Raw genomic sequence first — 24,749 nt, forward strand, 5'->3', positions numbered from 1 at the left:
GGAAGCAGCCCCAGCTCTGCTGCTGTGTTTGCCTGTCCCCTGCCCTCCTCCACCTCTGCACAGCTCCCGGGGTGCCTGGAGGAGCAGGGCTGCTCGGTTTTCCCTTCTCTGTGGGAGGTTTCGTGATTGAATGGCCTGCTGTGCTGTGTGCTGTTTGCCTGCCTTTGCCCAGGCAGTGAGTGGGGCAGGCGGTGGGGCTGCCCGGGGTGGGTGCCACCGGAGCTGCCAGGCATCCACGGGCTGTGGATCTTCACCAGGCTTGAAGGCACCTCTCTGTGCCCCGGTGGGAGCTGCCTCCTGAGCTCGGGAAGAGGCTGAGAGCAGGTGAACCTCACACTCCTGCCCGAGAGCCCACTTGGTTTATATAATATTATATATCTATAATTGTGTGTTTGTTGTTGCCATGGGAATGAGCGCAGTTCCAAAGCCTGGAGACTGATGTCAAGCCTGGGTCTGCACTGGGCCTTGCTGGGGGCAGGTAAAGAGTCAGGAGGGGAAATGGGGTGAGGAGACCCTTTGTTCTCTCCCCTGTGTGCAGCCCAGGTTCAGCTCCTTCAGCAGAGGTACAGGGCTGTCCCAGCACTGCCTGGATCCGGGCTGGGGGCACTGGGATATCCAGGAGGGGCTGGTGTTGTGAGCCCCGGGCACTGAGCGGGCAGAGGGGGCTGCCAGGGAAAGAGGGGGCTTTTCTGCAGCATAACCTGGCTGCGAGCAGGACTGGGGGGCTGCAGCACGGCTGGGCAGGGAGTTGGGGACCACTGAGCCCCCCGGGTCAGGCAGACCCCCCCCCTCCCCCGGGGCAGACTGAGCTGAGCCCGCGGGCAGTGGAGCGGAGCTTCTCGGCAACAAGTGGGGGCCGGGGGGTGTCTCTCAGCTCTTTAATTGGTGGGGGAGTTGGGGAGGGGGTGGGCGACGCTCCCCGGCAAGGGGAGGGAGGGGGAAGAAAAGCCACGCTGGAAATGAGGTTATATAAAAGATGTATGATTTGGAGAGCGGAGTGTCTCCTAATGAGGGCTGCACCGGCTCGCTCCACACCCATAAAAACCCTGGTTGGACGTCAAAGCGGATTCGTTTCGGTGATGCTGGGATAAAGGGGCGCAGCGAGGACTGGCTCCCCCCCTGCCAGCCCAGCCGAGCCCAGCGCCGCGCCGGGAGGGATGCGGGGCCGGGCACGGGCGCGGGGCCGGGCACGGCTCCTCTCCGCCGCACGGTAGGTGCCCCCCCAGCCCCGCGCCGGGCACCGCTTCTCCGGGAAACTTTGCGGCGGGGCAGCGGGTGCGGGACCGGCCGCGGAGCCCCGCGGGACCGTGCGCCCCGTCGGAAGCGCTGCCGCCGCCTCGGGGCACCGGGGCTGCGCCGAGCCCTTGGCCGGGGAAAAGGAGGGACGGCAGCGGGACCCCTGCCCCGCCGGGGCGGGCAGGAGGGCTCCGCGGGGCGGGGGACACGCGTGGGGTCTGCCCGGGGAAAGCCGCCTCGCCGGTCCGGAGAGCCGGGCCGTGGGTGGGCGCGCCGAGACGCGGCTCCCCCCGCACCCCCTCGGGCCGTGCTTGCTCCTCCCTCGCCCCTCCGCGCCCCGGGGGTCCACCGAGAACTTCGCCCACCTCCCCCGTGCCCGGCTCCCCCCGCGCCCCCCGCGCTGCGGGAATCGGTGTCTCCCCCCCCCGCAACTCCGCACACCAAGTTTGGATGGGGCGAGGGGGCTCCTGGCGCGGGGGGGACACGCGGGGGATCCGGGGAAGGTTTTTTCCCGGGAAGGGCAGGCAGGGGCAGGTGCAGGGAGTGCGGGGGTGGGCAGCAGGAGCGGCGGGCAGCGAGCCCGGGACAGCCGGCACTTTGCCCGGCGAGGGAGGGGAAGGGAAGGGAAAGGGGCCGGAGCGGGCGGGTGCAGGATGCGATCGGTCCGGAGCGGGCAGGGGCCGCGATCGGCAGCTTTCCGGGAGTCGGGGGGGCTTAATATGGGAAGGTTTTAGGGAGGGCAAAGGGGCGGTTTTCCGGGCAGGGGTGGGGGCGGAATGTCAGTCTTCTGGGGTGGGGGGCAGTTTTCCCTGGGGATGCTGTTTCCCGGGGGGCGGGGGCAGTGTTCCCGGTGGGGGGGCAGTGTCCCGGGGGGATCAGTGCCCGGGGCGGGTGGGAGCAGTGCTCGGGGGTAGGTGAGGGGTGAGCTGGTCCCCCCGCCCGCAGCGGGCTGTGCCAGAGCTGTCCCGGGTGCTGAACTCCGCGGGCACCGCCGCCTGCCCGCAGCGCCCCGACACTCCGGACACGGGCGGGGCGGGCTCGGCACGCAGGAGATGCCACCAACCCCGGTGCTGGGGTGGCGGGGGTGACCCACACCCCGTCCTGCCCTTGCTGTTTCCCCTGTCCCTCGGGGTCAGGATGTCCCAGGTGTCCCCAGGGTGTCCCCACTCTCCTCGGCGCACTGAGGTGGGAGCAAGACCCCCACCCAGCCCGGGGTGGGTGGGGAAGAGACTCCCCAATGCGGCTCCAGCCCTGGAGCGAAGGGTCGGACTGTTCCGCTGATGGCGGGCTCCTCTCCTTTAGGGAGAACCGGGGCTCAGTGGATTTTGCCCCTTCCCTTTCCCCCCCTGCACACCAAGGACCTCGATGGTCCCTGTGGATGAGCCCGAAATGCAGGAGGGAGTTGTCGTCGCAGGGATCGAAGGAGATGAACCCCGCGTGCCCTTCCTGCTGCCTCGCTCTCGGCTGGGAGATAGTAGGAAGCTTTTGGGTTTTCCTGGCAAAGCAGAGCAAAAAGGCGCCTCTGCACACGCACATCTGGAGCATCTGGAGCTGGGGGGGTGTGCGTTGCCCCGTGCAGGCTCCGTTCCCTGCCCCCCGAGCCCGCCGACTCCACAGCCCAGGTGCAGACATTTTCTTCCGACGCTTCCAAGTTGTGACTGTCAGGAGGAAATTCTGGCAGGCGACTTGGCAATTATCTGCCGAGCCCCCGAGGAGCTGATCCGCCTCTCACTGAGATGGAGGGGAAGTGTCTCCTTCCTTCCCGTGGGAGCAGGGGCTGTCTGGAGCGGGAGGTGTGGGATTGCAGGGGGGATTTGTGGTGGTCGGGGGCTCCGCTGCCTTCAGCGCCAGCTCCTCTTCCTCCTCCACATCCCCCAGTGCCAACGGCTCAGGCAGGAGGCACAATGGGATCTACAGGGGTGATCACACAGAAGCTGCAGGGAGGCTTTTGGGGCAGGGGGGCTGTGCAGGACAACACTATCTGGAGGATTTCTCCCTGCACATCTTGCTCGGCTGTGCCTTTTCTGCTCGAGATCGCGGGTGGGGAAGCCTTATTTTAAGGAATTTGGGTTTGCATCAGTGATTTCTTCCTCCCTCTATTTTCTCCTAGCTCATGTTACCCAGAATATTTCCTTAAAGACACCACAAACTCGCAGAGCCTCCAATTTTAAAACGTGCATATGTTTGCAAACAAACTGCCGGTACGGAGGAGTCTCTTCCCACGCGGACGTGGGGTTTGAGGGGATGTTTCTCTGCTCACATACCCGCTCTGGGAGAAGCATTTCACATCCTCGTGAGTGAAGGAGAATGACAAGTCCCTGTGCCCTTTGAATTCTGTTTATTCCCTCTGTCAGTGCGACGACCGTGAGCGAGAGGCCATCTTAGGCAGAGGGGTTTGGGCTGAATCCTCACTTGGAATTAACGTTGTGTGGCTGCTCGTGGGGAGGGGTTGGTCCTCCCTCACCCTCGGGGCCATTTTGGCCCTGTCAGATTTTTTCTTTCCCCTCCCACCCCCCGCTTTGCTTGTGTATTTTGTCTTTTCCATTTCACTGGTGTGTCTGTACAAAGGCTTAGGAAACCTGCCAGATTCCCTAAATCAGTGCCTGAAAACAACTATATATAGTAACTGATAAGTCACATGAGCTCAGCTCGCATAGATTAGCATTTACCTTTCCCGAGTAACGAGGATATTGTTTGATACTTGTTGATACCATCAGTTTTTCCCAAAGAAATACAACCCCCCCAACAAGGGACCGGTTTTGAGGGGAGGCTCCGAAACGGGAGCCAAAAATGCCTTCGTTCTACTCACGCTGTTCCGATTGTATCTGTGCGTTAAATCAAACCCATGGATGCAATCTGATCTCTCCTCCCGAGCCAAAAATAAACACATTGTGTCCCGAAGAGGCCTGGGAGCCACTGTCTGGCTGAAGCTGGATGAAAGCGTGTTTGATTCTACCCACTCGTCGCAAACGAGCCGTGACGGGCTGTGTGTGATAAGGGACCCGGCGCAGCGCGGGTTCCCACCCGGGGTGGCAGCTGTGCTGATACGATGCCGAGGGAGCGCTCGGGATCTGGCTGCGGGCACCGGGAGCTCTGGGGAGCCCATGTGTTATCAGGGTGTTGGCTCTCTTATGTGGAGCGTGGCGACCCGCGAGGTACAAAAGCAGAGGTAATTGTGCCGAGGCGGCGACGCTTCTCTCTTTTTTTGCATGACAATTCAGAAGTGCTTAACGAGATCTAGCAATGCCCTTCTAGGGCAGGCTTGTCTTAATCCCATTTTCCGGAGTTTTCAGGCTTATGTTTTCAGACACGCTGGAAAACGTGAGGTTCTGCCTCGCTTTGGAAGTCAGGAAAGCTCAGGCTTTTCCGAGCAGGGATTATCCTTCGTCCCCAAAAAGCCGTCAAAATGGAGTGTCGGTGGTGTGTGTGGGTCAAGGGCTGCAGAGCCGGCCCTGGGGTCACAGCCTGCCTCACCCCACCACGCCAGGAGTGAGGAGCAAGGTCTTGGGAAGTCCAGTTCCTCTCCTCTGGCACAGGGAAAAGCTGTTTTCAGGGTCAGGGCTGGGGCTGCTTCAGCCAAAGGCAGCATCACCAGCATGGGGCTGTCCCATGGGGAAGGGGAAAAGCCCGGGAACTGATGGGCACCAGGGACATCAGGGACCGTTTCCACTCCCCTCCCTCACACACTCCTGGCTTTCTTGCCACACTGCCCCATGCCCAGCCCCACGTTACTGGTACAATGAGATGATGTGGCTGCTGCTTCCAAGGAACAGCCTCTCTCTCACTGACAGCACCTTTAGCAAAGACTAGGAGGCAGAAAATTCCACATCTCCCCACCTCAATCCTGCCTGAATTAGAACCATGGCCCTCGCAGGACAAGGAATGGGTCCCAGGAGGCCCCCAGAGAACTTTGCCGCCGCTGTTGGTACTATGGCAACAAGTGCTAATGCAAAACCCTGAGAGAAGCAGGGACAGCAACTCAGGGGAACAAATTATCCTCGATTTCTGCCTCGCACAGTCCCTGAGGATGGCGGTGCAAAGAGGGCGAGAGCTCTGCTTCGGCTCCACGTTCCGGAGCCAGCAGTGGGAAAGTGGGGGATGGCACCTGAAGAGAGATGGGGGGGATGCTCAGGGGAATCCCAGAGCCAGGATTCCTCAGGGCCCTGGCTGGGGGGTCGTGCCTCCAGACCGAGGAACCCAGGCTTGTGGCGGGAGGAGCCCGATCTTTTCCAGAGGGTTTTAAATAGGGCCATGAGTCACTCTTCGGAGAGCCGGTGGCAATAAGATCTATTGCTGTTCAGAGTCCTAAACGCCTTGTTAGTGTAGGAAAATTAAATGCCGTGCTAGAAGGAATTTTGGGGTGTCAGCAGCAAAGGAGGGCACGAGAACATGGGTTGCTGAAATGAAGCAGGAGTTTATTCCTGGACTGACTGAGCCAAGAGCTCTGTCGCTGACTTTATTGATGCCGGCTGGCGGCTCTGGAGCTATTACAGCTCCAGCCAACCTGCTGCGATCCTTAAATTCTCCTTTTCCTTTTTTTTCTTCCTAAATGGAGCCCCGATTCCCCTCTCGTGCTGCGATTGGATTGCGAGACCATCCATCAAGTGGCATTTTCTCATTTATTTCCTACCTACCTATTTTGTCTTTTTAGGACAAAGTGGCTGCACGTTAACACGGGGCCAATTTGTCAAACCGGAGTCTCTGGGTGTGTAATTCCAATCCCCCCGGCAAACGGATGGTGGGGAAATTTATGTTTTACAGATGGACCGAGCCCTAATAAGAACATCAGTTGTAGGTGGGGAAGGGGGGGAGCAGCAGAACTGATGGTTTTATCTGAGCCGCGCACCGCGGGCGCCGAGAAAATATCGCACGGGAAGAGTCAAAGAGAAATGGCAGGCGTGGTGCTGAAATATGCTCAGCCTTGAACTCCAAATTACAAGAAAACCCTGTTTCTGTCAGCTTAAAAAGAAGAAAAAAAAAGAAGAAGGAAGGGAATTTTGTCAACACAGTTGTCTTGGCAACATTAAAATGTATTGCTGCGGTCGGCTCGGAGAGGGGCGGTTCGTGTCAGAGGGGGTGAAGGGGAGAGGGATGAGGGGCTTCATTAAATGGAAATAAAGTTTTAGTAGGGTTCTGCTCCCTCTAATACTCCGTGATTAGGAGTGTGGAAGATGCTGGTCTGACTGGGATGGGATAGGATGGAGTATTTCAGCTGGGAGGGATCCACAATGATCAGTTCAACCGCCTGGAAGATGTGCCAGTGCTGCTCGTGCTGGCAGGACCAGGCTTTCCTTGGCTGTTTAATTCCCTGGGGAGGGCATGAACACCGAACTGAGTGCCAGGAGTTGGATAAATGTGCAGGTCACAGGGCTTTGGGGCAGCTGCATCCCAACAATATGGTTGTGAGCAATTAGATGTTGGTTTGCTTTCCAGAAAACAACCCCCTGAGTAGAGGCAAATGAACCCTCCTGGGGACTGGGCATGGATTTATTGATATCAGAAAGCAAATATTTATTTTATTAACTGTTCTTTTGCCAGGAATAGGCATGTTTTGAGTGCAGACAGCCCTGCTGACGTGGAGCAGGTGAGTGGATCTCCAGGGCTGAGTCCTTGGCACTTCATCCCTTTGGCACCATCCTTCCCGAGCCCGCCGGTGTCTGGGGCTGCGGGGAGGGGTCCAGCAGCTCTGCACCACGGCTGGACACTGGCATAAGGGTGTTGTACAGATGGCAAAGCACCACATTTCATCCACTTTTGTGTGTAAAATGGGTTTATTGGGGGCAAAGAAGGCGTCGTGGCCCCGGTGAAACGGTGACGTCCCAGCCAGGCGCGCTGGGGATGGGAAGGGAGAAGCAGAGCAGGCGTTTGGCTGTGGAGGGAAAAGGTCCCGCTCCTTCCTGGGTGGATTTTGGCAAGGTTGGTGGGAGATGGATAATTAGAGATGGCTGCAGGAACATTGTCTATATATTCCCAGGATTAAAAGGCCGTGTACACAGACACGCCGCGCCGTCGGCCGGAGCCGAGCGGGAATCGAGCGCGGGACTGCTGGCACGGGCGAGCTGCCTGCCAGTGAATCACTTTAATGCTCCATTTTCAGAGGCACAAACACGCAGGTTTACAGTAACTGTGCATATGTTGCATCCCAGCGCTCCTCATCGCATCCACTGACGCTCCGTGGGTCGTAAAAATTAAACGGGCATAAATCCATCAGCACCGGGGCTCTTCCCCGAGCGCCATAAATCCCACGAAAACTAATTAAGTAGGACAATGGTGCCCATTTAAAGCTGGCACGCAGAACCACGAGCTATTATCGTGGCGAAGGCAAGGCTCAAAATCCATTTGTGAGGCCAAGGGCAGCCCAAGTGCCCACACCGGAGGGCTGGAGTTGGGCACGTCCCAGCTCTCCCCAGCCCGCGGCTGCTGCCTGGCAGAGTTAAGAGATTGTGTTAAGCTCCTAAAGACTGAGTTCTCCTCCGCTCTGCTTCTGAAATCAAATCATCCAATTAACATATGTGCTGGAGTTTGGTGCTCGAAATGTTATCTGGCAACTTGAGAAGCTTTTTGTTATTGCTTTTTTTTTTTTTTTTTCCTTTTTTTGGGGTGGGAGTTGTTCGTGGAGCGAATGCTTTCGTCGCTGTCGAAGGGGAGCCGGTTTGCTGCTCTTCCTTAGGCTCTTTAAAGCCTCCAAAGGAGGGATGTTACCGGGGATTGGTGTCGGGATCCGAGTTAACACTTGTCTGGGGTGCTACAAGTTTGCACGTCTGCAGGGTCTGTTGTAGCTTGAGTTGGATTTATGTGTTGGAAAGGGAAGGGAAAGTGAGGCAGGGAGTGGGCTGGCACCGTCTGTGGGTGTTTATTCCAGCAGGGAGCTGAGCCCAGCTTTGCCCACAGCATTGGCCACTCCTGGCTCCCTTTCGGGGGTGAAAGAAGAGTTTCAACCCCAGTGAAACCCCCTTCTCGCTGGTTTTGAGGAGTTTGACATGACACACCACCAGTAGCTTTAAATGTACAACCTGGCAGATGTCCTGCAGCTCTTGGGTTCATAAGTCACACTCCCAAGGGTGCTGGGAGGGAGAGTGGAGCTCTCAGAGCCGAGCCCAGCTGCCATCTCCCCGTCACTTCATGCGGAGAAATATGTCCCCTCTGGGATCAGACCTGCTGGGACACCCCAGGAGCTGGGCAGGGGGGAGCCTTGGCCCTCACTGGGTGTTTGGGGGAGCCTTTTGAGCATTCCCAGGTGTCTCCTGCTGCCCTGACCTGCTCCCTCTCCCTCCCATCTCCGCTCTGAGTTTGTGCAAGACTTCAGAGCTGAGGAACCATCAGACTCCACGATCTTAAGGTTATTATCCAACCTAAACACCATAATTCTATGAAAATGCTTGCCCAGCTCTTCCCAAAGGAGCAGAAGGCTCAGGGGCTTAGAGACAGGTTGCCCTCACTCTCCTGGCCTGCCCCTCTGCTTTCTGCCTCTTTTCTGACCTCCCTGGCTGTGAGAAGCTGCAGAGAAAAAGGAGAGAAAGGGTTTGAGAAAGGGGGGAAAATCATGAGCAGGCACATAATGTCATTCCCTGTTTTCCAGCCAGTCCCCGGTGGGATCCTACAATCACAGGTGGGAGAGTGCAAGGTCTGGGAGCAAGACACCCTCTGTCTGTAAGGGACACACCTCCCCCCCATCTGGGAGAAAGCTCTGGCTGGGTGTTGGGGTATCACCCAGAATCTCCTGTTCTCTCCCTGTCCCCCTTGCAAGGAATGCCGAGGTGTCTGTGGGGAATGCCAAGGGGATGGGGAATGCTGTGCACCCAGAAATGATGATGTCCCCCAGGATCTTGCAGGCTGGAGCTGAATACACACAACAAATGATGAGCCTTTCAGTGGAAATAACTGGAAATCAGCCTGATGGGAGGAGAGTGAGGGAATAAACCCTTTGGGGTTTCTCGGCCCTGCCCAGTGAGCTCGGCGTGGCCGTGCTGCCCTGCAGGCACCGCGGGAAGGTCGAGCTGGGCTGAAGGGTCTCCTCCAGCTGTTGAACATCTGCCTGTGTGAGCTGCTGGGGATGCCCAGCAGTGACAGGGACTCGTGCCAGGCAGTCCCCGAGATGGCCTTGGCCCCGCTGAGATGGGCAGGACACGAACACCGACTCCAGCGGCGGCGAGGAGCCCGTGAGCGCTGCTGCCCGTGACTAATCCCCAGCAAATAACAGGGCTGTCCCCTTGAAGGGAGCTGGCAGTGCCACGCTCCCGTGGCACTTGTGCTGCCTTCAGAGCCACGCTCGTCCTACAGCGTCAGCCAGGACGTTAGAAATGAGTCCTGTGTGACTCAGTGCCGTGCCTGGGCGGCAGGGTGACGGTCACTGTGCTTGTAGGGACACCAGTGGAGAGGCTGGGGATGTAGGGACCAGGAAAAGACAGACCCTGGCAGGGAGAAGGAAGCTGGTCCTGTGGTTCAGCACTAGCACCAAAATGCCTGAGAAAAAGAGGGAAGAGTTGGCCGGGGTCCTGCCGGTGAAAGTGGGCTCTGGATGGACGGGCTGGGAAGGAGGGAAAGGGACAGAACCTTCCCGGTAGAAGCAGATCTTTGCTTCCCTCCATCCTCCCCAAAACTGGGATCTTCCCTCCCCAGGTGGCCTGAGGATCTGGAGCAGACACCCTGCTCTGCTGCCCTGAGCCCTGGGAGGTGGCACAGCCCATCACGACCCGTGTTGGTCCAGCTCCAGTGGCCTCTGGCCAGGGTCACTTGCAGGAAGTCACCCAGCAATTAGTGCTTATGTCCCCGGGGTTAATTAGCCCTTGAGGATGTGAATGCCCACTGGCCTGCTTGGTGGCATTTAACCCTTTGCACGTTGCTGCTGCTCTGCAGGGTCGAGTCACAGCAGGGGAAGGGCCACAGGGGTTAAACCCATTGGCTTGGGTTGTCCGTCTTTAATTGTTTTATTCTTAACTCGTTTGTAAAAGTGCAGTCTGGGGTCAGCAGCCTTCATCACATGAGGATTAAAATGCCTGAGTTAATGCCAGGACTGGTGTCACTGGCTGCTCCTCACATCCCTGTTTTTCCCATCTGGGTGCCGAGGGAGGTCCTGGCAGAGGGGACTTGGTGCTCCCTGTCTGAAAGTGCAAATGCTGCCCCGAGTATGGGGAGACAGGAGAGTGTTTTCCTCGTCATGCCAGTGCCTCCAGCCTGCAGATCAAGTGCCCTCTGTTCTCTCCCCAAAATCCAGATTTAAAAGTGAAAAGAAGGTGCCTGCATTTCAGTTTGCTGCAAAATGTCAGGGCGCAGTCCTGGAGAGGAACGTTCTCCAGAGCATCTGAGGAAAGGGAGGGGAAGGCACAGAGGGTCTGGGAGCAGAAGTTTCTGAACGCAAGCCTGGGCATGTAAGAACAAGGGTCCCATCAGGAGTCAATGAGACGTGGCTCCCCGAGCCAGCTGAGGGCTGTAGACAGTCATGCCCAGCTGCGTGAGGCTCCCCTGAGAGCCGGGAAAACTCACTGCGTGTTCTCCTGGAGCTGGTTCGCCATCAGCCAAAGCAGTTTGTGTGGGAAGAGTTCAGAGCCGGATGGCAGGGCTGGGCACGGGGGAGTGCGAGCGTTGCCTCCTCATCCCCGTGCCAGGCTTGAAATATGCGGAGAGGAGGAGCTGAGGCGATGATCCCTGTAGCCAGGCTTAAAAGCAGTTGCCTTTGCAAGTTCCCAACTCGGGGGAAGGGGGCTGAGTGTCCTCTTCTCCTGCCTCGCTCTGCTCGTGGCTGCTGCTCCCGGAGCATCGAGACCGACTCGCTGTGACAGCACCTACGGAGCGGGTTTCCTCCTGGGCAGGGATGTACGTCCCCTGTCTAGTTCTCGACCATCAGGTTGTTGGATGCTCTGGAAAACACATGGAGACAGGATCCTCCGCCGGCAGAAATCGCCGCCGAGCTCCGAGCGGCTCTGCCCCTTCCCCAGACCTGCCGGGCGTTCGCTGGCAACCCCTGGGCGAAGCCCCTTGCCAGGGCTCCCCCGCTCCCCCCGCGCCTTCCCGGCCCCCGCCGAACAGATGGTGCCGATTTTCGCAGGGTGGGGGGAGGAAGGAGGAAACAAAGCCCGGAGCGATGGGAGGCTGCAGCCTGTCTCCCAAACGCAGCCCGGGGGGTGACATCTGTGGGGCCGGGCTGATGCATGTGGGTGCCTGTGGCGTGCCGAGCCCCGTGCTGAGCGGGCACTTACGCCTGCCCTGTCTCACTTTTCTTTCTCCTTTGTTGGTTTTTTTTTTTCCCCTTCCTTTCCAGATAAAGAAGCTCGTGGACGGTCTGCGGGGATGCCGGTGAAGCGAGCGGGCTGCCTCCCCCTCTCTGCCCAGCGCAGGACCAGAGGCTGACTGGAAGCTGGCATGTTGCCCCCTCCAGCCCCTGCTTGGCCACGCGATGCCCAGCCCTGCCTGCCCTGCCTGCCCTGCCTGTCCTGTCCCTAGCCTTACTTCCCACCCGTGACACCCCCTGCCCTTCCCCGGGTGTTTCAGAGCGCAGTGACACCGAGCATGCCACAGAAAGCCGCCCCGCAGCCGAAGCCCTGAGGAGTTTCCCAGTTAAGAGCAGTTCCCTAAGAGCCAGAGTTGCCCCTTCCCCGCCCCGGCGAGGACGAGCGTCTCCGACGGCGGATCTCTCTGCGCTCAGCGGGTGTCGAGGTCCTGGTCTGCAGGCTCGAGGAGGGGCTGCCATGGAAGAGAATGTGTTCAGCGTGCAGCAGATCCAGCCCAACGTCATCTCGGTGAGGCTCTTCAAGCGCAAGGTGGGCGGCCTCGGCTTCCTGGTGAAGGAGCGCGTCAGCAAACCGCCCGTCATCATCTCCGACCTGATCCGGGGAGGGGCTGCGGAGCAGAGCGGCCTCATCCAGGCTGGGGACATCATCTTGGCCGTCAATGGCAGGCCCCTGGTGGACATGAGCTATGAGACGGCGCTGGAGATCCTGAGAAGCATCGCCTCCGAGACCTACGTGGTCCTCATCCTGCGGGGCCCCGAGGGCTTCACCACTCACCTGGAGACCACCTTCGCGGGCGACGGGACGCCCAAAACCGTCCGCGTCACCAGACCCCTCTGCCCGGCCCCGAGGGCGGTTGACTTGTCCAACCCGAGCCCGCACGGCAAAGAGCAGCCGCAGCCCGAGCGCGCCATGGGCTCCCTGTGGACCAGAGAGATCGGGAGGGAGGTGGAGCCGATGGCCCACGTTAACGGCGTCGTTACCGGCGGCAAAGGGCAGGACGCCGGGAAGGGCAAGGAGGGGGCTTGTGGCCACCCGTGCCTCAACGGCGGCGTGGAGGACAACGAGCTGCTCAAAGAGATCGAGCCCGTCCTGGATCTCCTGAAGAGCAGCAGTAAGGGCGGCGATGGAGATGCGCCCTCCAAGGTAGAGACAAGGGATATAGAAGTCCAGGTGGACTGGTAGGTCCCTAAATACGTTTTTTACATTTGGTGGAATGCGCTGGGGTTTGGCGACGCGAGGTTGAGGTGCCGGGGAGCACCTCTCCGGAGCTGGCTGCTGTCTGGCACAGTAGGGTGGAGGTGGAGAGGAAGGGCTGTAAAAAAAGGGGGGAGCGGTTGAAGAGGGGAAGATAAAAGTAATGAAAAATTGGGAGAAGACTGCGGAAGAAAAGGAGAAAGGTTAAGCACGGGAGACGGGGCAGAGCAGGAACAACATCTCTGGGAAATCTGATCTGTGATGTGCTGGATCACGGGCTGGGCTGGGGTGTGTTTCTGTTCCACGTTCTGAATCTCACTCATTTAAATTCAAGCAAAGTCCCGTGTCTCAGTATCCCCACCTGCCAGACAAGATCCATGTGTTGCCTGTCCTTGCTGTCCCGCTTTAGAGCTCTCCGGGTGAAATCCGCTGTTGATTAACGGCGGCAGAGCGAGCGGGAAGGTCAGACCGGCAGGGCACGATGCTCCCCGGGAGAAATGAGCTTCAGAACCTTCTGTGCTTTTGGGAGAGGGGAGGGGAGCCCCAGCCCAGCTCTGTCTGAAGCCAAGGGGACCTCTGTGCAAGGGCAGGGACCTGCCTTGGTGCTCTTGTCTTCTGGGAAGCAGGGAAATGTTTCCATCGAGAGCTCAGGAATGGCCAGCCCTTGTTGAAACCCAAGAGTGGAGCTGCCTGTTCATCCCCTCCGCTCTTTCTGGAGCACAATAATTATTTCAGACCTGGTTGCAGGGGTAACAGGGGTGGGGACGCCGACAACGCTTGTCCCGTGGCTTCTTGAGGATGGTGAAGTCCCATCTTGTGGGTGGAACAGCTTCATTTTTGACATATCCTCCTTGCAAGGGGCCATGTGCGTGGTGCTGCCCTCCTGATCTCCCTCAGCATTTCCCTGAGCTGTAGCTCATCGCTCCAGAGCCGGAGCAGCTCCCTGTGGCCCTTCCTGCTTTACAAAGCTGTTGTTAGAAGCTATTTTATTTTATTTTTTTTTTTTGGTACCAGCTCTCTCTCTCTCTCTCCTCTTGGCCGTTTATTAGCAGTGCTGGGTTGCCTTTTGCTGTTGCCTTTCCCCAAGTCCCCAAACACATTTTAGTGGTGTCAAGTGCTGCAGCAGGTTGTGGCTGCCCTCGGTTATTGACTGGCTGGAACAGCCTGCAGGGTTTGCTGGAGCTGGAGGTCTCGGTTCAGCCACGCAGGGATTTGTAATTTCAACTTCTCTTGCTGCACACACTTCCTTAGGAAAGGGGAAAAAAAAAAAGAAAAAGAAATTGCATTCCTTTTTCTTTATCAGAAACAAGAGGGGAAAGGCACAGCAGGGTCCCTACGTGGGCTCCCAGCCAAGGCTGAGCTCCCGATCGCTCCCATCCCAAACCAACGCCCACTCCCTGTGTTTTCCACCTCCCTTTTTGTGTTTTCAGTTGTTTTCACGCGGTTTCTGCTCTCTCCCAAATTGTGCCTGTTTGCTGTGGAGGACACGGTAACTCAGAGCCCGTTTGGGTGGTCACACTGAGTCAGAGGGGAAAAAATACCTGCTGAGCCCGGTGCCGGCGGCGGGCGGCAGACGCTGGGGGAGAGCGGTGGGACACGCTCAGGGACACCCTTCCTGCCATCCCCTCCCACCACATGAGCCCCCAGGTCTTGTACATTTGGGAATTGCTGGGTTTGGGGCTCTGCTGTGCACAGGAGGTGATTTAACCCCCCCACCCCCGAGCCCAGCACACTCTCTAAAGGCTGGGCTGCCCAGCTGGATGGTACATCCCTTAACCCAGTGCCAACCCATCCTGGGGGAACCTGCTGGAAGCAACCAAAGATTTGAGACATTGAAAGGGTCGTGCTTGTCTAAAAAATGTGCAGGGGGGCTTAAAAGCCCCCTCTGTTTTAGCACAGGCTGCTATGGAGGGGTTGGGGGTCACAGCCCAGCGAAGCCCCTGGAGGACACAATCCTGAGCATTGGCCCAAGGTACAGCCTCACCCTTCAAACCACGTCCTCTGCTGTCTCTTCTGCTCCAGCTGTGGGAGAGGGATGAAAAATGGTGTCTTTTCTTTGAGGAGTCTCTTCTATACAGAGATTAAACAGAAATGCTTTAAATTCATGTAAATTGAAGGACCTCGAAGCAGCAAGTGGGTACTTCACCAAAACCTCACGCTTTCTTTTCTTTTTTTCAACACCCTTAAAAAAAATAATCATGTAATCTATATAGTCTGGGACTGAAAACCCACTTTTCAGTCAAAATCTCCTGCTTGATGAAAAGCTGCAGCCTCGTTCTTGCAGCAGGACTCGGTGCGAGCGAGGGCTTGAGCAGAGATGTGGGAAAGGAGATGCACTGCAGGGAAAACTTGTTGAGAGCTGCTCTGCAGGGCAAAGGGCCTTTCTCCTGTGATGTGCTGGAGATGATTCATCTCCTCTGCTTGGGCTCAGGCAGAGCCAGGGCATCGTGAAGGTCTGCTGCAGTCAAAGCTTTCTCGGTCCGTAGGAGAAGTGCAGAAAGGGCAGGGAGTGAGGGGGGTGGGTAACTGGGGAGGCTGCTGGACAGTGCCAAAGAAATGCCAAAAAAAACCCAGCACGCCTCACCAGATTGATGGAGCTCTCGTGCTGCAGGCTGTGACTCCTCCAGGCTGGGGGGAGAAGCGAAGCTGGCGTTAGTCAGAGCAGGAATAGAGCTCTGCCTGGACACCAGGAGGGGGCAAAACCTCATTTAAGGTCGAGCTTGACACCCGCAGCCTGGATCCCTTGACCATCAATCCAGCTGGAGATGCTGGTCTTGGGTTGACTCCGGTTCTGTCTCGTCCCCTCCCAGCCTGCAGCACTTTGTCAGAGCTGCTCCGGCTCAGGGAGCCGTGACAGCCTTCAGAAGGCAGAAGGGAACAACTCCGAGGTTGTTCACAAGGAGCCAAAAACTTCTCGCTCAAGGTGGACTTTGCCAAAAGTGATTCAAACAACACCTGGTGCTTCGGGCTTCCAGCCTGTGTTTCTAGTGCTACTTCCAAGGAAAACTGGGAACAGTCAAGTCCAATACCTGAAGGGAGGTGGAAAGGGACTTTTTAAATGTAGTCACAGGAAAAGGGGAATGGATTCAAACTGACAGAGAGCAGGGATAGATTAGATATTAGGAAAAAAATTCACCCCTGTGAGGGTGGGGAGGCCCTGGCACAGGTTGCCCAGAGAAGCTGTGGCTGCCCCTGGATCCCTGGAAGTGTCCAAGGCCAGGTTGGACACTTGGAGCAACCTGGGCTAGTGGAAGGTGTCCCTACCCGTGGCAGGGGGTGGAATGGGATGAGCTTTAAGGTCCATTCCAACACAGGGCATTCTATGATTGATGGATTCTGAGTTTGCTTTGGGGAAACCATCAGTTCATCTCCATCCCCTGCACTGCCCAGGGGAGTTATCCCTGGAATGACCTGGCTTTTCCTCCCTGCTGATTTCCCTGCCTGTCTGTGGGATGGGCTGTGACCAGGGCTGCGTGTCTGCTCCTTGGCTCCAGCCATCTGCACTGAAGTCAGTCACAGAACAGAGCATGGAAGTGGGGAGCAAGGTATGATGAGAGCTGGCATTTCTGCCATGAGGCTCACCGTGGGCTAGAGAGCAAAAATAGAGTTTGATTCACTCACTGCCAGCTAACCTAGGTCTGTTTTTCCCTCTGAGCTCTAGGGAGATTGTCATGTCCCATCTTCCCTCCTTCTTTCCCCCCTCGCCACCGAGTTGCCAATATTTATTTTCCTTCTCAGGTCTATTCCATAACATGAGCAGCATGATGGAAACATGGCAGTTTCGGTCCAAAAAGCAGCATCAGCAGCCCCGAGAGGGAGAAGTGTGCTGAGAGCAGGAATTCAGTTTCTGGAGGGTTTCAAGGTTTCAGGCTCCATCCTGCATTGGAACAAACCCCATAATTTCGCAGTTCTCGAAGAGAAAATTCTCTTCCTCCCACCTCCTTCGCCGCCGCCAAAACCTCTTTGTGTTGCTCAAAACATTGCATTTGCATTTCTGATGTCTTTGTGCTTGGACACGAAACTTTCAAACCCATGAAACGAAAAAGGTTCCCTGAAACCCTCCTGTTTGTGGCAGTCTGGAAATGGATGCAGGGAGCTTTGGAAGGGAACAACCCTCCCCTTCTCCCTTGGCCGATTCTCCTTCCTTGTCGCTCTGACTCCATCAGGCTGATCCACAGAGGCATTCAGCGCCTGCAAACAGTGTATTCCACCCAAATAAACCCCCTTGGAGCTGCCTTGGATCAGTCATCAAACCACCCTTCATCCCTTCATCCTCTGTGCTGCTTCTTGCACCCCACGGGATGGGCCAGCCGTTCCCCGTACGTGGTCCCAGCAGACAAACCCACAGCTCGTGGGGGATCCTGCAGCTCTCCCAGCAGACCTGAGCTGTGTTTGGCCTCCAGAGAAGCTGGGGAGGTTGGAATCCTCCTCCAGGTGTCCTTTGAGCACGGCTGGGAAGGTACAAGAGTGGCAGTTGCAGCTCGACGCTGGTTGAATTTTGAACAATGCTGGTGGGACTTTGGGATGGCTTGGATCCGTTCCCAGGTCTTTATCTGTCAGTGCCTGCTCCATGACATTTAACAGCCTCATATTTCATGGGTATCTCTGAAGCCCCAACTCATTAGTCCCTGATCCCAGTGATGGGCACAGCCCAGCCACGCTCTGACCTCCTGAGGCTGCAGAACCTTCTTCAGGCCGTGCCACGAGCTCACCGGGAGGCTTTTCCCCTCCTCTGCTGCTGTTCCAGATCCTCTTTCATTTAGGAAGTGGTTCCTTGCTTTGATCACTCTGCAGTTGCCCACTCTGGGTACATGGTCCCTGTTGCCTCTCCGGGGAGTGCATCCCACCTTTTGGAGTTATTCCTTCTGCTTCCGAATTCCCACCTCCTTCCCGAGCTCTGCTCCATCCTCTCTGCACTCTACAAATCCCTTCTCCTGCCCTACAAATCCCTTCTCCTGCCCTACAAATCCCTTCTCCTGCCTCTCCCTCTGCTCTTGCACAGGCTTTGCTTTTGCCCTCCAGGCGAGGAGTCTGCAGCCAGCACATTTTCCATGAGCTGCCCTAGGAGAGGAAGCAAGGAAATATCAGCTCCTGAGGCTGCCATGCCCTCTGGAGTGTGGTTTTCCAGGGGGCAAAAGGAAGGTAAAAGGCAAAGCCATTTAGCCTGGAAGGAGTAGCATTGCAAGTGCAGCCCTGCAGCACCCCCAGGGATGGATCAGGAGAGGGGAAGAAGGGAAGAAGAAGGGATTTCTCTCAAAGGTTCAGAGCAGTCCCAAGTTCGAGTGTGGGGTTTTCAGCCCCAAGGAGAAGAGCCTGGAAGGAAGGAAAGGGTCCATCCACTGTGGTCACAGCACGGGGTGACTCTACCAGTGCCATGGCACGAGAGCTGTCGTTGGACCCGTGGGCACCATCCTCCTCCTCAGCTCATCCAGAGTGCTCCCTGGGGATGGCAGCAGCCCGTGCTATCTCTCATCTCTGCCTGGGAAATCAGAGAGATCCTTCTGCCAAGGAAATTCAAAGGAGAGAAGTGACAAACTTTCCTTTTGCTCTCTTTTTTTTTTTTTTTTTTTTTAATTTCTTTTTGGAAAGGCTTTGGAGAAATTTAAGAAAGGGCTGTCTCAGCAACTTCCCTTCTGCTTCATCACTCTGAGCACTGCAACATCATCAAATTAGTCAAAAGAAAACAGTGGTGCCTCTCATTTCTCCAAACAGCCAGATGCTCTTTCCGAGGGGAGGCAGCATCCGAGGCTCTTGCACCAGGGGGGCAGGGCAGGATTCCTCTTTCCTTTTTTAAGTATCAGATTTTGCTTTCGGAACAGAAAACAACCTCAAAAATGGTCCCTTTCCCCAAAACCTGGTCTGGATCCAAGAGATCTGGCTGATGGTATTTAATAGATGTGGCAGCAGGACTGCTCAGAGAGGGATCTCTGGATCCTGGATCTGGCCTTTGGGAGAGTTCAGCCAATCCATGGCCTCCAAGGACACATCTTCAGCACTGCTGCCACTTCCTCAGGGACATTAAAGTGCCCATTTAAAAAATCTCATGGAATGCTTTGGGTTGGAAGGGAGCTTTAAGGTCTCCTTCCACCTCCTGCCATGAGCAGGGACACCTCCTGCTATCCCAGGTTGCTCCAAGCCCCGTCCAACCTGTCCAGGATTTCTCCACAAGGAGCCAAGGGCCAGCTCCACTCCTGTGAAGCTCCCAAGGCAGATCCCTGGGAATGCCCAGCCTGGCTGCCTCCAAACACCCCTCGAGGGAACTGCACCCTCCCCACTGCCCACCAGAACAGCCCTTGGGGTTCTCCTGCTGCTGAAGTGCTTTTGGGAACATCATCCAGAGGAGGCTGAGCCCAGGCACGGTGTCTCTGCCGCTGTCCTGGAGCTGTGAGTGGCATCCTGGATGTGTCAGGTCACCCCTGTGCCTCTGCTGGGGGCTGGAGAAGCCACGTCAGGAGAGGAAAACAACTTACCCCAAACACCCTGTTCCTGCCCGGTCTCACAAACAAGGCAATTACAAGAAAGGGGCAGGAAATATTTGTAAAATGAAACCATTGATTGTTTTTATTTTTTTCCCCCCCATCTGCACTAGGACTGGGGTGAGGCTCTGGCTGCTCTGAAAGGGCTTTTCTCTCCTTGTCTCTCTCTCCAAAAGACAGAGCCGGATACTTCTGGGCGGCCTCATCCGGGGGGAGGTCTGTGCTGGCCCAGGACACGCACCCGGAGCTGCACCGGGAGGGAGGGAGGGATCCCCTGCCCGACCCTGAGCTCCGGGAGAGAGAAAGGGATCCCCTGCCCTACCCTGAGCTCCAGGAGGGAGGGAAGGATCCGCTGCCCCGATCCCGAGCTCTTGGAGGGAGAGAGGGATCCCCTACCCGACCCCGAGCTCCGGGAGGGAGGGAAGGATCCCCTGCCCCGACCTCGAGCTCTTGGAGGGAGAGAGGGATCCCCTGCCCTACCCTGAGTTCCGAGGGATCCCCTGCCCGACCCCGAGCTCCGGGAGGGACAGAGGGATCTCCTGCCCGACCCTGAGCTCCGGGAGGGACAGAGGGATCTCCTGCCCGACCCTGAGCTCCGGGAGGGACAGAGGGATCCCCTGCTCCGACCTCGAGCCGCGGGAAGGAGGGAGGGATCCCCTGCCCGACCCAGTGGCACAGCACCGGCGTGGAGACGAGGGATGCACCCCCGGGGTTGGTCTAATGGCTCTGTGGCAGCCACGCTTGGCTGCGCTTTTCCAGCAGAGGCTGAGGGTGAGGCAGCACCACCCTGCCGTGCTCACACAGCCGTGAGTCCGTCAAGAATAGCAACACACCACCCGCTCCTGCCACACTTGCAAACACGCGATGGGATGTGGAGCGTTTGCTCCTGAGCATCCGACCCGGAATGGCCACCTGGAACTCATTGCTCCTTGGGAAGGGGCATAGAAATATAGAATTCTAGAATTCTAGAATCATAGAACATGCTGAGATGGAAGGGACCCACAAGGGTCCAACTCCTGTCCCTGCACAGACACTCCAACAACTCCACTCTGTCCCTGAGAGTGTTGTCCAAATGCTCCTGGAGCTCTGGCAGCCTTGGGGCTGTGCCCACTGCCCTGGGGAGCCTGGGCAGTGACCAACCAGCCTCTGGGATCCCTTTCCCTGAGATCCAACCTGACCCTCCCCTGGCACAACTTCGTGCTGCTTCCTCAAGTCACAGAATCCCAGAATCCCAGAACATGCTGAGTTGGAAGAGTCCCACAAGGATCATCCAGTCCAACCCCTGGTCCTGCACAGGCCCATCCCCAAGAGTCACCCCCTGTGCCCCAGAGGATCATCCAAACCCTCCTGGAGCTCTGGCAGCCTTGGGGCTGTGCCCACTGCCCTGGGGAGCCTGTCACTGGTCACAGAGAGCAGAGATTGGTACCTGCCCCTCCACTGCCCCTCATGAGGATGTTGAAGCCCTCAATCAGGTCTCCCCTCAATCTCCTCTTCTCCAGGCTGAGCAAACCTTGAGGCCAGTGACCAGGAGCAGGTCCGACTCTCCCGACTGAGGGATCCATCTCCAAGCTTCCCTCGTGCAGGCACTGGGCTTGCAAACAGCCTCTTTGGAAACAGCAGGTCAAGCCAGGCACCTGCAGGTGTATCCTCAGCACCATTCTGGAGGTGCCTGTGGGATCTGTGGCACGCTGGGGTCTCTCTGCAGACCCCAAGCATCTCCAGGCAAAGTCCATGCCCTTGGAGAGGCACCATGGTCTTCTGAGAGGCAGGTTCCCTCTGCTGAGCCCCAAGCACCAGGAAAGCCAAGGGATTTCTTCCACTACCTTTTGGATTTAGGGCTTGTGTCCTGATTTTGGGCCACTTAGGAGGAGCAGCACGTTGGGGCTCATTGTGTGTGCCCGTCCCTTCGTGTGCCCAGTGGCCCTGTGTTGACCTGGCTCCACACTCCCTGGCAGGATGGGGCTCAGGGCAAGAGGGCAGGGATGTGCAACTGGGAAATGAGTGTTCTCCAGGAGATTTAACAGCTGGCTCTGACTCAGAGGGAAGAGCCAGATTGGCTGAATTTTCATCCTGCTAATTCCCTGTCTTGCTGCTGGGGATTATCCTACATGGAGGTAGACTGGACGTGTCAAGAGACCCTAAGCTTCCCCTTTGGATGGGCTGGCACTGGGCAGAGTGGGATTGCCTGGGTTGTGGTTGTCCCTGCCCCTGGGATCTGCTGGAAAAGCTGGAAAAGCACCACGACTGTACAGCAGAGTTCCAGGACCTGCTGCCTTTGGCTGTGGTGGAGCTTCTGGGATACTTCTGGATATTCTTGTGTGTTATCTGATTGAAACCATTTCATACCCTGGGAGGAGCCAAGTCACCACAGAACAGTTTTCTTGTCCTTGGGGAGGGGGGGACAGAGAAACTCCAGTGAAAACTGCCCCTATGGCACCTGTACCTCCTCATCTGTGCCATGCTGGCCACTCTCACCCTAAGGCAGACAATGTCTGGAAGGTATCCAGGTATCTAATGAAATATTTTGGCAGCTGAACGTTGCTCTGTAAAGGCAGGAAAATTACAGAAAACGTGGAGCACGAGGAGATCCTCTTTCAGTGAAGCATTTTCCTAAAGATCCAAGCTGGGGGACGAGGAGGATTGTGAGACTGAGTTTGTTTGTCTTCCTGGGATGGTGTCAAGAGCATCATGTTGGTGTGAATTATGTCCTGAGTGCAAAGTGCCCTACTTTGGTCGCTGCCCAAAACCCGCCGTCATTAATGAGAAGCCTCATTATTGACTTCAGTGGGCATCTGGAAGACTTTGAAGAACTGACAGCAGGAGCCAAACAATTGCCAGAGCGCATCACCCCGGCGGTGTGTTGAGCAAGGGCAAGGGCAGAGTGGCCACGAGCTGTGGGGCTGTACCAGCCCTGGCCCCACACAGCCCAACCCAACCCAGCCCATGGGGCTTCTTCCCACCCGTGGCCTCGCCGGGGAGGTGGTGCTGGTGACACAGATGCCACCACCTGCCTTCTGTGACCATCACAGCTCCAAGCCCCGTTTGTTTTCCTCCTTCTGAGGGCTCCTGTGGCGCTGGTTTGGTGTCCCCTGCCCGGGTGGCATTTCAGACGCCCCCGGGGTACGTTCCTCAGGCAAAACCTGTGCAGCAGGGTTTGTGCACCGGGAGTTCCTCTGCTCTCACTGCACGGCCCAGGGCAGCCAGTGCTGGGATACCCTCAGTCCCCAGCCCTACCCACGCCCCCAGGTCCAGGGGGACAATCCACCCGTTTGCTCGACTAGAATCGCTTGCGCTCACCAGCTTTTGCAGCATCTGTAAAGGTCAGGAAGAGGAGAGAGAGCTGTTTCCCACCTCCTGGGAACCACCTATTTGTTCTTGGGCTTTTTTTCCCTCTTCTCTGCTCGTAAACACCAAGCTGCTCTGCAAACCCAGCTTGTTTTGCCGGGAGGTTTTGCAGCTGGAATTGTGGGTGACTCCCTTTTCCCCGGCTCCGGGCTTGCTGTCACAGGGTTCCAGCCTGGTTTTCGGGGTGCAGGGGGTCTGTTGTGTAACCTGGCAGAGCCAGTGTTGGGGCAGGGGTTTCCTGTTGCCCACGAGGTGGAATTTCCATTGTGTTTGGGTTGCCCTCTCCGTGGTGATTCATCGTCTTGGCCGAGGCAGAGTTTCCTTCCTTCCCGCAGGGCAATGTGCAAGGTTTCACTCCTTTGGAAAGCAGCTGGAACAGGACCTGTCCCCGTGATCCCAGCACCCAGCCACCCTCCAGTCCACTGACCCAAATGGTTTTTAACCCTCCAGTTTCAGGGAAGGGGAAAACAGTCCTCAGAAAGCTTTCCCGGCTCGGATGGAGAACGACCGTGTCCTGGGCGACCTGTGGGGGAAGAGCAACGTGCCCGTGGTCCTGAACAACCCCTACTCCGAAGCAGAACAGGTAAGAGACCGTGGCTTGTGCTGCTTTGGGTGAGAAGGGGGGTTTGGGGGCATGTGACCCATCCTGGTGGGCTCTCACCCCACGGAGAACCCGCGCTGGTGGGGCGCAGACCCCGTGGGTCAGACGGGGTATGTAGGTCACTGGAGAATGATGCTCTCCATCCAAGGGCTGACGTGGGATGGGAGCACAGCCAGGGACCAGGACTGTGAAACCTCCCTGGGGAATGTGATCCCTTTTGGTGGCAAACGGCCAAGTTGCATCATTAAAGTCGTTTTGATTCCCAGGAGGGTAATTCAATAGAGCACTTCAGATAATACGTGGTACACGGCGCCTTTTCATCTCCTCACACTCCACGGACATAAATTCTCAGGCTTCCTTGCCAAAAGGAGATTAACTCCACGCTTGTAGCAAAGCCAGAGACGTAAGGCAGACCCTGCCAGGCCACAAGATCACCTCAGGGAAAACATGACGTGGGTGAGCCCTGCCAAGCCTGCTCAGGCAAACGTGTCTCCCTGATGGGATTAACCAGCAGCAAGGCAGGACATGGGGGATCAAGCTCAGGACCATCTTGTTGCACCCCCTGCCATGGCCAGGGACACCTTCCATTATCCCAGGTTGCTCCAAGCCCTGTCCAACCTGGACTTGGACACTTCCAGGGATCCAGGGGCAGCCACAGCTTCTCTGGGCAACCTGTGCCAGGGCCTCCCCACCCTCCCAGCCAACAATTCCTTCCCAATCTCCCATCTCTCCCTGCCCTCTGGCAGTGGGAAGCCATTCCCTGTGTCCTGTCCCTCCCTCCCTTGTCCCCAGTCCCTCTCCAGCTCTCCTGGAGCCCCTTTAGGCCCTGCAAGGGGCTCTCAGCTCTCCCTGGAGCCTTCTCTTGTCCAGGTGACCCCCCCCAGCTCTCCCAGCCTGGCTCCAGAGCAGAGGGGCTCCAGCCCTGGCAGCATCTCCGGGGCCTCCTCTGGACTCTCTCCAGCAGCTCCACGTCCTTTCTGTGCTGGGATCCCAGAGCTGGACACAGTTCTCCTGGGACTCCTGCATGGATCTGTGTCCCCACTGTAGCCTCACAGTGCCAGAGCCCCACGGGACATGTGAGACCCACCGTGCTGGTGCTGGAGCACACACAGGGCACCTGAGATGCTCCTGACCACACCAGCCTTGCTGTATGATTTTAACCAACCTGGTTGGGTGCTGAGATGCAGCTGGGACCGATTCCACCCTCCCCCTGCCTGGCTGTGGCTCAGGATTGAGGTGAGGTGTCCCAGCAGCACAGCCAACCTCACGGTGGGTGTCACACACCCCAACGGGGCCATCCACGGGCTCTGTTCTGCCACTGCAGGGATGTCCCTGGGCAGCCCCCTGTCCCACCACATGGTTCATGCACTGGGGCAGGTCTCAGAAGCCCATCTCACCCAGGCACAGGTCCCAGCTCTGCTCCCTTTGCCCCAGCTCTGGAAAGACTCTCCTTCTGCCTCCTTTGCTAAGCTCCTCGCGGGTACGTGTCTGTTACTATAAGCACTTTATAACCTTCTGTGTTCAGGGCTTAATTTCTCTCCATGTTAGAGCTGCCAAAACCTCCAGTCTTAAGCTGCTATTAAACTCTTTATTATATTTTTTTTTTTGCACTAGATGCACAGCTTTCTTTTTTATCCTTCTTATCCCCAGATCGTTACGCCTGCTCTT

The 24,749-nt window shown here is 57.2% G+C and overlaps 1 protein-coding gene across 1 annotated transcript in view; it reads left to right on the forward strand.

Moving 5' to 3' along the window:
- The first annotated feature begins 1,001 nt into the window (after positions 1-1,001).
- The window catches only part of NOS1 (nitric oxide synthase 1), a 60,808-nt gene continuing 37,060 nt past the window's right edge, over positions 1,002-24,749 (forward strand). The window contains 3 exon segments of the mRNA XM_032706131.1: positions 1,002-1,210; positions 11,495-12,643; positions 22,931-23,063. Of these exon segments, the coding sequence (XP_032562022.1) occupies positions 11,922-12,643; positions 22,931-23,063 (855 nt within the window). The 5' untranslated portion in view covers positions 1,002-1,210; positions 11,495-11,921.

This window comes from Chiroxiphia lanceolata, chromosome 18 (genome assembly GCF_009829145.1).
Source record: "Chiroxiphia lanceolata isolate bChiLan1 chromosome 18, bChiLan1.pri, whole genome shotgun sequence".
NCBI classification, from domain to species: Eukaryota; Metazoa; Chordata; class Aves; order Passeriformes; family Pipridae; genus Chiroxiphia; species Chiroxiphia lanceolata.